A 12,498-nucleotide genomic window follows, 5' to 3' on the forward strand; every position below is an offset into this window, starting at 1 on the left:
AGCAACGTCCTATCAGTCTTGTGGGTTGTAACTGCATCCTGACGCAGTGGTGGAAAGTTCATGTTCAGAAAGTACAAATCCAGGCCATGATTTTGTTGCAATCGACCAGCTGAGTATAAAGAGTCACAATCACAGAATACAGAACTGGTTGGTTGAAACACAAGTCTGGATTTGGACTTTCTGGACCTGAACTTTCCACCCTGCTTCCTGAGGACAAAGAAGTGAACCACAAGCCGGAAGGAAGATAGTCACTAAAGACATGCAAGAATTTGGAACTTCACGACCATTCGGTGGTTTTGTTTTGTTATAAAACAAAGGGAAGGGTCTTGTTTTTCTGCCTCTCACATTTGTAACGGAGATGTAAAAAGAGTAATAAAGATGGTCAGAGAGAGCAGAAAAATGGAAGACGAAGAATAGTCACAACAGGAAAAAGATTGAATGGCAGTTGTGCTAAATTTGTATTTTCAGAGACATTTTTGTCAAGAAAATAAGGTACCAACCTTGCCAAAAATTTGAACGGACAAATGATTCCAAGTTTGATTAGTTTGCCACAAAGGTTAATAACAGTGGGAACAAATCTAGGGCTCACAAGGGAATGTCAGTATTAGCTTGTCAAGGAAGTGACTGTGAGGACTCTCGGAGAGAGAGAACGAGTGTGAGAGAGAGAGGGAGGCATGGTCATGAAGTTTGACTTTTCATTTACACATATTGGTCACCGCTAACAAGTTTTCTTCATCTTTAGATGGTGGATTGATCCCGAGAAATTGAAAGTATTGATTTAACCCCGTGTCTGACTGTGGGACAGCTTACATCGTGCTCTAACACCACCTCCGCCCGGCTGTCGTTCCTCAGGGGACTCATATTCATTCCCGCGTCTGTCCACCCATCCATAACGATTATCTCAGCAGCTTCCATGTGGCTGCTTTCCCCACCCACTGTCATCCTACAGCCACCCCGACAAGGTGCACCTCCGCCCAATGGGCGGGCCATGTCGACACTAAGCGTGGTGATATATGCAGACACAAGTAATTAATAGAGTGACTCAGACAGCGATGCACAGTATTAATTGGTCCCCAGAGAGTGTAGACTGGCCAGAACAACCAGGTAGGACAGGTTGCAGTAACAGACATTAGAAGCCGGCCATTGATCCTGATTGAAGGCTACCTCCAATGCATTATCTCTTACCATGTTGGCAGTTGTTAGTGGCATAGAAAAGGGTTAATTGCATAATATGCTGTTTCCTAGGACAACTCAAGTGGGTTACCCACAAGTCCTACAGGTTCAAGATGTCAATAGTCTGTTTAGAATATACTGTGGTCATTAATCTCGTGCAGATTTTTTCTGCTGCACATTACCTCAATTGTTTTGAGAGATTTCTCATTGAAAAGCTTTTATCTTTCTTTCAGGTACCATCATTAAAAGTATATTATTGATTTAATTTCACGATTTACTCAGATCATTGATTTTTAGGAGGTGCTTGTTAATTTATAGAGGCATTCGTTAATTTATACACTGTGATTAGGACCTTTTAATAGATCCAGCCTCATAAACAAACTCTTGATGTGTTAATCGATCTTATTTGCAGCTCATAAATCTTCATATGGGATCACTGTTCTTGTGGCCTAAAACCTTTAATTAACCCCACCCTCGGTGCCCCCCCCCCCCCCCCCAGCATTGTAACATTGTGGAATCTTATGGCTGTGAACTATGGGTGGTGACTGGAGTGGGAATCACAGCATTGCCTGGTGATGGTCTATTACCGACTGCTCTGCTTTAAGCTCTCTAGCTGTGGGGTTTGATGTCTGATGGGAAAAACCTGACTCTGTTTAGGGTTTTCTCCATGTGCTTTGTGGCTTATTTTTTGTCAGCCAGAAATTACAGATGGAGTAGGCCGATTTGAGGTATGGCGCAGTTTAATTAAAGGCAGGAATCCATTTTATTTCTGTAACAGATTAGTCATCACACTAAATATACTCTGATGAAGGAATAAATGAACAGTAGGTACTTTATAATCATCCACTTTTGCCCTGATTAGCTGTTTGTATATTATTATTTTTAACTTTTTTAGTTTTCTACTGCTGTCTAGGCAGCTAGATCGTCTCATGTTGGGCCAGTGCAATCTTCAGCACAGAGCGCAGTTTTTTCAGGCGATGTGTTATGAAAAACTAACTTTTGAAATAATGCTGAGCTGGCTTTAAAAGTTAGAATGCATCCCCTCACAATCCTTGATGAGTTTTAATTAAAGTCAAAAAAAAAAAAGTCTTGTTGGTAATACTACAACTCTGTCGTGTAAAAAATTTAATCAGCTTCAAAGGCAAATCTGCTTGGGTTCTGAACTCCTGGAAATGTGTGAGGGGTGTCGTTTGAGGGATTTGCATCCCAGCATGACGCATCAGCCTTGCGCTGGTTTTTAGCCTGGTTGTCTTATCAAGGGCCAATGGGGGCGGCCAGTCACACTTATGAAAGCGACGGACTTAAAGCTAGTTGGACTCGCTCTTGCACTTTCTGATTGCATGCCCGTTGAGGGGAATGAAGTTGATACATTTTAGCACTGTGCTGGCGCCATTATGAGTTTTCTGCTATATTTACAGATTCTTTTTCTTTTTTAAATGCTCGAAAAGTCAATGTGCTTGGTGTTGAACGCGGGCCAGGTTGTTGTGGTCTGTGGCTTTGTAAGACATTCATGGGCACCGTTGACTGAGCTAGGACTGCACTTTGGAGTCCTGTAGTCTAACTGTGGCACTATTCCTTAGCCCGTGAAACAACAGCCTGCGCTTTTATGGTGACAGATTTTCATTGTGATATGCATGGACGAATAATTTTAAGTGCAGACCAGGAAGTGGCAATTAGGGCTACAGTGATCGTGTTCCTGAAGTGCTAATTAAATGATCACGGGGATTTTCAGTGTCCCTTGCAGGGCGGGGGCCATTGTGACCCCGGGGAGATCCTGTAAGGGCTCGATTGTCATGGTCACAGATGCCGTGCCTTTGGCCTCGAAGCGTCTTATTGGCCCAAAACCTGAGCTTGGGGGAGTGGGGGGGGGGGTGGGGGGGGTGGAAGCTAAGCCACATACAATGGGGCCCTGGCTGGCCGGCCGGTTATTACGCGTTGGCTGTCAGATGCCGGGATCAGCAGACGTGATCCTGTGCCTCGTTAAATGGATTTCGCTGGATTTCGCTGGCTGCAGTAGCCCTGACCCTAATGTTCAGCCCGAAAACACTGCCTTCAGTGTCGGGACGGTCTCCCAGGCTGCCCGTCTGAATGAAGATAAAACAATGGGGGGTGATGCTTTTTTCAAGTGTGCCAACTACATTGAAATATTTGTGTAGCAAAGGTATAACGCTACAGATGTATGGACATTCTTTGGACTATTGAAGGAGACCAGGGGACCAACACAACACAGCAGAGGTGGGATTCAAACCTCTATCCCCAGAGGCTGGAGGCCTCCATGCTATTCATGCTATCCCCTGAGCTACTGTGCTGCCTCTGTTTAATTGCTCACTTTGTTTTTGTTCTTAAATCTTATTTAAGGTGAAATTATAGCTTAATTGTAGCTTAGTTCCTTCTCTGTTCCACCACAAAGAATTCAGCTCAAGAGCCATGTGGTAATTAGCACAAGGAGTTGAATCAGGTGTGTTAAATGAGTGGAAACCCAAATATGAGCAGTTCGTCACCCCTGTTATAGATAAAAGACAAACTTTTCTGTCCTCAAAATCATAAGTGCTGCTTGTTAATGCTCTTGTTGGACAGAGGTTTTTTTTTTTATCTTTGTTGCAGAAGAATGGGGATGCTAACCTGACAGGCATCTATATCAAAAGGTTTAAGAGATAAAGAAAAAGTTGAAACATATTCAGTGCTTGGGGGGGGGGGGTATGCTGGCTTTCAGTCCATTGTCTTAAAAGTTATGGACAAAGCTTAGCTGGTGATCTGGGTGAATTTCAGATACAGCTGGGAGGTGATCTGACAGCACTGCAGTCCTTGGTAGAGCCAGACTCCCCTCTCAGAATTTTATGTTGTATTTTTGAACAATTGTGGACTGGTTTCCTATTCTTTTGTATCAGCTGGTAATCTCTCACCAGTACAAACATGTACTTATGCTTTTTTTTTTTATATAAATCAAAAAGAACGGCCTACTTTTAATTTTATTTGGGCTGCTAACATTCCGGAGCAAAGTCACTATATCTAAGTATCACCTGTATAACTTCCAAGCAGCCACTTTTTTAATGGTTTCCCAACTTGGCACGCAGAATTTCCCAGGATGCTGTTGTTCGTGTGAGTAAAAGCCTTCCTGCACCCCCCCCCCAGCGCCAGAGACCGCCTAGCAATAAAGCCCTATATAGTTGGTTTTGTCTATTGTGATGTAAATTTGAGCTGGAGACCTTCGAGTCATCCATCACGCATGACAGGACAGCCAGGCTATTGTCTGGGCCTGCCAAGCGCCAGCACTCCACTCTCTACTCCGCTCAGGAGCTGGGGCCTGGCCCCACTGCATTATGGGAGAAGAAAAGAGCGGAAAGGATTATGGTCGCTGTTGCTATGTAAATATGGCATTATCAGCCACCCCAACCCCCCCCCCCCCCCAAAAAAAAAAAAACAAAAAAACAATAGGGTCGCAGAGAAACACCAACTGTATGCAAGCAGTGTGGACTGTCGTAAAAAGGCCGGCCTTTTGAGGGAGTTCCAGATTAAATCTCGGGTGAAAGGCAGCACCGTGGATGTGGGAGCTCAGGAGCTCTGCCTAAGGCACTCCGTTTGCCTTTTTCTGTGTTTGGACGGAGAGCGTGTGAAAGATGCTCTGTGTGGACGGGGGAGAGCAGCGGCGAGCGGGAAAGCCACATGAAGCGAGACCTCGCGTGCAGAGCCGTCCGGGGCCCTGGCACGCTCCGGGACGCACTGACATCACTGCGGACCGCAGGGCCAGATGTGCGCGCGGCGCTTCCCGCATTAAACAGAAATACAGTTACAGGAAATGAGAACTTTTTTAGAACTGTAGTTAAGTGCCATTATTACTAATCAAACAATGTAACCCAGCCAATCAAAACAATTAATATGCTTTAACCCACATGAGTAAAATGCTTCTGGTATGGAGGGAGTCTAGTATACAGATTTTTAAACAGTGGAGTATGCTGGGTGGCTTGGGCTGGGCTTTTTTTCCACTCTAAAAGTTGACTTTGTGTTTCCCATGCTGATTTGACCACAATTGTAACATTAATGTTGTACTTCATTGCAAATGGTCTCGGCATTCAGATCATGACTCGAGGCTTTTGAATGTAGTGGTTTGGGAAAAAAAAAACAAACAAACAAAAAGAATGAAACTGTAAAATTAAGAGGAAATCACCTCAAATGAGGGATTAAAACTCTGACCAATAGTTCTAATGTAGCTTGAAGAAGCTAAACTGAAATTTGCTTATGGGACGGGCCAAGAGGAACAGTGTATACAAGTAAGTGGGATTTCAGACATTAGATGTTACTGCAGCACCAAAAGAGAACCAGGAGAACATGGCGGGTGGTTTTGGGAAAGTCCGCGGTGGATCTAGTAGCCTGTGCAGACCCAGCATGTGGATCTGGCTCAGACACAATCTGGGCCCAGACTCACATCACTCCACAGCCTTAGAAAGATGCCCGATTTCAAACCCCCCTCCCCCAACCCCCGGATCTTTTAAGGATCCTGTAAGAATGCAAGCTGGGTGCCGCCACACTTGGGCGCAGGGGGAACACACAGCGGGGGCCCGTCTTCGGCTCGGTGACAGCATGCTGGCTGCAATTAAGCGTCTCGGGGCCGAACATTACTGCTCTCCAACAGAAAACAAATCCATTTCCATTTAGCCGCGTTGAAAGGCCACGAAAGGGTGGGTGAAAAGAGCCCTCTCAGGGTGTCTGTGTGCAGGCCTGGCAGTGCCTATGAGGCACGCTGCTGCGGAAGGGTGGGGACGTTACGGGCCCCTCCAGCGAGATGCGACGTGGACGGCCAAATTGGATTTCTAATTGTATGAGGAGTCGGGCCGCCGTGGGACAATCCCGGGGAAACGGGGCCCGCAGGCCCTTTGTGGGCAGCCGTTGGAGTGCTATTGATATGCCCCCGGACCTCTCAGGGTCATTAAGATGCAGGGGAAGCCATTCTTACCAAATGGGGGGGGGGGGGTGAGCACCGGCTCTCAGTCTCAGAGCAGCATGTGTCTACTCTGGGGGTCAGGCCATAAATATCTAATCCTTTTCCTGCTGCTTTGAGTGACAACAAAACAATTCTTTAAAAAGTTACACCCCCCCCCCCCCCCCCCCACCTCAATTGGCTCCCAATACCCACTCCCCAAAAGGCACAGGCGTACGTATATACTGTACATGCGCCAGTACGCACCAACACGCTACGTTGGCCTCCTTTTTTGCAACCACCGCCGAGACCAAACTCGATCGGTGCAAAACGGATCGTTTGATGCTGCCTGGAAGCGCTTTCCAAGACACAGAGGCCTGAGTCTCTGCGAAATATCCCGAGAACGTACGTGAGGTCATGAGGAGAATGGAAAAAACTTGTGGGGGATGGGGAGAGAGCGCTGGAGATGTTTCTCCCCGTTGTTTTCCAGTTGTCTCTTGTGTTGTGCACTCTTTTAATCTGGCGGGGGGCTGCAGTGGAAGCCTGTCCTGCATCCAGCGCTTTCATTTTGCTCACACAGAGCCACTAAAGAGGAGCAGGAATGTCCTGCGGGGAGGTCGACCCGTCCTCGCCGGCCTGTCTGCCGTGGGGGTCCGGGAGGGGGGGGGGACTATGAGCTCCGTGCTGTCGCTCTGGCAGGAGTCTCCATTACCACCTCCCGCCGATATTCCAGGGCTCCGTGACTCAGCCCCTCTGGCTCCTCCAGCCAAGGCCGTCATCTGCCGTGACGGGGGCCCCCCTCCTCGTGAAAGCGTCCCGAACCGGAGGAGGAGGCGCTGGGCTGGGTGCGAGGCATAGGAGGGACCCCCGGGTGGGTCTGCCGCCGGGCACCGCCTCCTGCTTATCTGGCCGGCCTCTCTCAGCAGGAAGCCGCCAGTGCAGTGTTGACAGACGGAGGAATAAAACAAGGGGACTGAAAAGGTCACTGGGCGGCAGCATCGCTGTCTCGAGGGGCAATAATTTATTGTCAGATGCTGGTCTCGCAAACAAGATTAACAACTGCTGCCTGCTTGGGGCCCACTTACCTCCCACCAAGTTAAATATTCCTGCGCGATAGCGGAGCGCCAGCTATTTAAAGTGCGCGCCGAGGCAATATGACGGAGTGCCTTTTACGCCCCAACATCTCTCCCGCCGGCCGCGTCGTAACGTGCTTTGATATACGCCTGCAGTGCGCGCTGATGTGGAGGAAGAGCGATACGTTTTCATTGATGAAATTTCGCTTATTAAACTTTACCGCAAACCTGTTCCAGCAATGAAATTCGAGTGCGGCTGCTTGTCACCTGAGGTACTTGACGACACGGATGTCATCTGGATTTTTTTAACCAGTGTTTGATACCTGCTGAATATCTAAGCAGGACTGTGGCGTTTTTTTTTTTAATGGCCCATGACTCTCAGATTAAACAGCTGTGATCGGCACATGAGATGTTTGGTATTCCAAATATGAGTTTCTATAACTGGTTTATGCGTTTTTTGTTTAGTATTGTTTCGAATATTTAACGTTCTAAATGTGGCGAGCCCCCCCCCCCCCCAGGTTTGGAAATGCCTTTTTGCCCAGCACATAGGAAAGAAAGCACATTTGCCAAGGTCCCGCTGAGCATTTTTTTAAGCCGGTGAAAAGAATGAATTATTCAGCAGTAAGCGTGCTTACAGCTGGCCATTTGCGAGCTTTGATGTTGGAGTCAGGCGTCTGCATGAATGCCCTTATTGTCATGTTATGTGTACACAGTGTGTGAATGATTGAAAATAGCAAGGCCCTAGCCTCATCTGTTAGAGATTACAGTGCAGGCATGCTGGGGGAAAAGGCTGTAATTGAAAATCCCCAGATGCTGTTTGTTTGGCCGAGGTCACATGATATCCTGGCGTTGCCATGGCCTTAACCAAATGCTGCCCAGTAAGAAAGCAAGAACCTGGCCTTTAGCATGGGTCCCCTTTTTCAGGGGCTGGGCGGAGCATCTGGCTGGGCGGAGCATCTGGCTGGGCGGAGCATCTGGCTGGGAGTGGATGCTGTTCTATGCTGCCATTTCTGTGTATGTGTGTGTGCTTGTGTGTGTGTGTGTGAGAGAGAGAGTGGGATACCAATAAACATTTCCACTTCTCATATGAAGAAATCCTTCACCTACTAGAAGTAAACACAGTACGGTTTATGTAGCTGTAAAATAAGTCCTGAAGCATCTGTACAGGAGCTGGCAGAAAGCACTTCAGGGTAAACTATCCGTGCAGGATAGGGATACATGGCAGGTGGGCGGGGCCTGCCGTGGGGCGTGCCGTTCATGTGACACACCTGTCCGCAGGGGACGCCCTCGGTGCAAAGCAGGTGTTCCCCAAGCTGACCTCGTTGACCTCGCTGATCTAATGCCTGCCTGCACAGAGCGCTAACGGCTAGCGGGCGCTGACATCCTGGCCCTCTGAAGCCATGCTGCGATGCCCAGGCTAGACATAATGTCTATGAAACAATTATCCAGTAGTCATAAAGCCCCCCAATGAACAGGGTTAGTGATCTAGTACTGAAATAAAAATTGTTCCTGTACTGTTTCTTTTTTCAACATGAACCTAATTTAAATTGAAAAAGGCACTTAAATCTATAAGAAGAAATTACCTGATTTACACAGAGTAATGTTTGGTGTACTTTGAGGACAGCGTGGTGCCAGAAGAAGTCTCAAATTTTCAATCCTCCCACGGAAATAACACACTGCCTTTTAAATCAGAGCTGTGTGTGCCTTAGAGTTGTGTTTCCAAACCTGGTCCTCAGAGACCCCCAGATCGTTCACATTTTTGCTCCCAGTCTGCTGGGAGGGAGCAAAAACATGGACTGTCTTGGGGTCCTAGAGCAGCAGACTGAGAAACACAGCATTAGAGTCTTCACCATTGGCTTATACATATATGCCTGCTTGGTCTGGGCTTGTTACATTATAACCAAGAGGAACACAAGGCTCTATGGCAACCACAGCCTACAGCTGGGCATGTAATTAGAAGGCGTCCTTACCTATAATTTGTGTAATAGTTTTGGGTGGCTGTGTGTTATTAACATATGAAAAGGCTAAGCAGGGGTCATTGTGCGACGCTTCAGTAATTAGGAGAAAGCTGAGGACAGAAGAATGTTTCTGACTGCCATTAATTGAAAATCACTACAAAGCTATGGTTTAATTATATTTTAGTGCGTATTAAATGAATACATTTCCGTCGCTATTCTGCCCCTGTAACAGTATGAAGGTCGGAATCCGTTCCCTTTCACTGAGTGGGACTTGGAAGAAATTGCGATTGAATTAGCTTTGACGTAAAAGGCTGTACACAAGGCCTTTTTCATGGTAATGCCACTTGTTGCTTTTTTTTGTTCAAATGCAGTACTTTTGATGGAATGTATATTCCTTGATCTCATAGATATACCCAGTGCTTCATAGAGTTTGTGTACTATATGCTTACCGATAAAGTGTTGGGGAAATATCATTGACCGAATTCTTCGGGTGTTTCTCAGTTATGACCTTGTAATATTACATGTTTTATTCTATTTTTCTCTCCTATCCACACAGGGAGAAATGAGTTGATAGCCAGATACATCAAACTACGAACGGGAAAGACAAGGACGCGGAAGCAGGTAAGACGGGCCGGAATGGACGCCTGCATGCTTGGTGATGCAAGTCGCTCGGAGTCTGGCTGACTAACAGTGCTTTGGATGGGCCGGGCTGCCATTAGAGCTATACACAGAGGCCTGGGCCCCCGAGCCGTAGCGTAACGGCGACAGGGACACCTCGGCTGCGTGTGTCCGCCTAGCCGGCCGGCCTGTCGCTCGCGCGTCACGTGTGCACAGCATGGCAGCCAGAGTGCCGCACGCTTGGCCCCGCCCCTCGCCCCGCCCCCCGCCCCGCCTGCCCTCCAATCACGCATAGCCCACTGAGCCGAAATATTGCCCAACACATGCAGATGCTTGCATTCATCTGTCTTTATCAAGATGCCCTATTAACTCTTTACCGTGGTTAATTAATCCTAATCCAGCACCAATTCAAACAAAATTTAAAAATTCAAGAATTCTCCGTTTATGGGGACATTATTTCAAGAATGTGTCCACTCAAATTGACATGTCTACTCAGACATAAGTATGAGGACATCAAATTGATTATGCTGGTTAAATATTCTTTAAATGAGTTTGGGGTATACCGATATCATTGTTTATTTTATACTGCCCTGTTTTGCTTCGGTTTTCAGCAGATCATTAGTAGCGTCCAATCTGTCACAAGTTCAGAATAGAAATAGTTTTTAACGCATTCTAAATTAGTAGGCCCATTAAAGGAATACAAAAGGTACGATTTGCATATAAATTGCCCACAACAACTTAAATCAGGAGCAAATGAAAACTTAATGAACTTGAGTTTCACTCTGCAAGTTTATCAGTGATTTCATTTAAATCTCAAGTTAGGCCGACATCAGACAGATTTATGTGACCTGTTACTTAGCGCAAAAATTGTAAGGGCACGTTAAACTTGAAACACGAAGCGGGAACCCTGTGAGGCTGCTGAGATACTCTTCAAGCTGAAGTCATTCTTATGACCGTTGGCTCCAGGGTTCATGATGAATGCCTACATGTCAAGAGCAACACTCAAAGAAGCCTCTGAATTGATTAGCTTGCGGGGAAAAGGTCATATGTTCAGAGTTACTCTGTAATTCATTCTTTTATAGGTCAATGGGATCTACTGGTTGCCTTCCAGTTGTTAGTATGCCTGCTATGACAAGAGAATTGTTCTAGAACGCCTTACTGCTATAAATCTCCCACGATTGCTCATTTGAAAACACACGATTCGTCTAACATTAATGCTTGCAGCGTGCGTTTTTGTTAAAATAATTAATACGTGGAACAGTCAAAGCCATTGTTAAGTCATTAAAGCATGTAAGGTGTAGTAATATTTAAAGTGAATCACCCATCGGGAGGTACAGAATTGTTCTGGGCCTCACATGGGGAGAGAGAGTAGCAGGCGCGTAACCCCCCCGGGCTTCCATTAACACGTTACTCTCGAATACCCCTCCACCCCGCATGAGTCGCTTCAACAGCCACTTGTGCGTGATTGGCCTGATTAAATGTAGGAGAGAGGAACATTGAATGAGATGTAATCTGCCATCGCTCAAAGCCGCCCTTCCTGGCCACTGAGGTCCATGTCGCCGCGCATTTATTATTAACCGCCATTTAAGGAGCAGAACGTCTGGGCGTTCGGCTGGGCCCGGGCAGGACCCCTTGAAGGGTACTGGGGCGTCTTGGTGTGATGAGGCTCGCTGGGGCTCGCGTCCGGGCCGGCACATGCATGTTCCTCAATCAGCGCACTTAGGTGATGAGTATAACGAAGGTAGCGCTTGGGTTGCTCGGGGCTTGGTGTGTGGCTGAAGTGCGTCTCTCTCTGCTGCCTGAAAAAAAATCACCCGTTTCCTAAAGTGTCTTCAGTGAACACATGTGTGATTCTTACCACGTTTTGGTTTTCTTGTTTTTTTTTTTCTTGTTTTGTTTTTTTTTTTTGTCATTTCTTTTATGATTTTGGAAAAAAAATGGAGGTGTCTAGTCACATACAGGTCTTAGCAAGAAAGAAAGTTCGCGAAATCCAAGCTGCCATCAAGGTACGTCTGGCTTTGCCCAGTTGCAGGGGGGCTTTTCATCGCCATGGTTACAGGCTGTTCCTTTGTTTTCCTCCCTTCCCTACTCTGCAGGTGTCTAGTCACATTCAGGTTCTTGCCAGAAGGAAATCTCGTGAGTTTCATTCCAAGCTAAAGGTATGCGCTTTTCTGCTTTTGGGCTTGTGGTTGCTATGCGTTTCACTTCCTGTTTCCCTTGGTGATGGAATGAATGCCTGGTGCAGTAATTCCTGTATCCTAGATTCTGTGCATGTGACTGTTTAGCATTCATAATACTACACGCCTGCATCCATAACTACATCCCTCTCAATGCACATATGTATCCAATTTAATTTTCTGTCTTTTTTTTACTTCCTGTTTAAGTGCATTTGTTTTGAGATTAGTCGATTCTTTGGACTTTTAACATTATCAAACTTAATTATAGATTTTATTTATAGAATTCTGCTAACAAACCTAGTCAGATATTTCACATAACTTCTGTACATTTTATTCATTTTTATTAATAATTTTAAGGATTTATGGCTATGTTTATGTCGTTATCTCTTCATGTTCAGAGAATTCTGCTGAGAATTGTAAGTGTAGTAAAAATGCATTTAAATGATACAGACACATTCAAAATTCAAAAACGAATTCAAAACAAATGGCACTTAAACAATTAACTGTCTTGTTGAATGTCTTGCTTCAATGGTAATCAGCATGATGTTGTGACAAAGAATGTGTTAATAACAAACTCGGCGCAC

The 12,498-nt window shown here is 46.1% G+C and overlaps 1 protein-coding gene across 7 annotated transcripts in view; it reads left to right on the forward strand.

The window, feature by feature from the left end:
- tead1b (TEA domain family member 1b) overlaps positions 1–12,498 on the forward strand; it is a 52,948-nt gene that overhangs the window by 28,084 nt on the left and 12,366 nt on the right. For 2 of the 7 annotated variants that reach the window (XM_023790724.2, XM_072718270.1), the window contains exons 3-5: positions 9,676–9,740; positions 11,681–11,743; positions 11,834–11,896. In XM_023790724.2, the coding sequence (XP_023646492.2) occupies positions 9,676–9,740; positions 11,681–11,743; positions 11,834–11,896 (191 nt within the window). Of the gene's footprint in view, positions 1–9,675; positions 9,741–11,680; positions 11,897–12,498 lie in introns of all 7 variants that reach the window. The other 5 variants (XM_023790717.2, XM_072718269.1, XM_023790726.2 and 2 more) reach the window with 3 other exon arrangements.

The sequence above is a fragment of the Paramormyrops kingsleyae genome, chromosome 11, assembly GCF_048594095.1.
Source record: "Paramormyrops kingsleyae isolate MSU_618 chromosome 11, PKINGS_0.4, whole genome shotgun sequence".
NCBI classification, from domain to species: domain Eukaryota; kingdom Metazoa; phylum Chordata; class Actinopteri; order Osteoglossiformes; family Mormyridae; genus Paramormyrops; species Paramormyrops kingsleyae.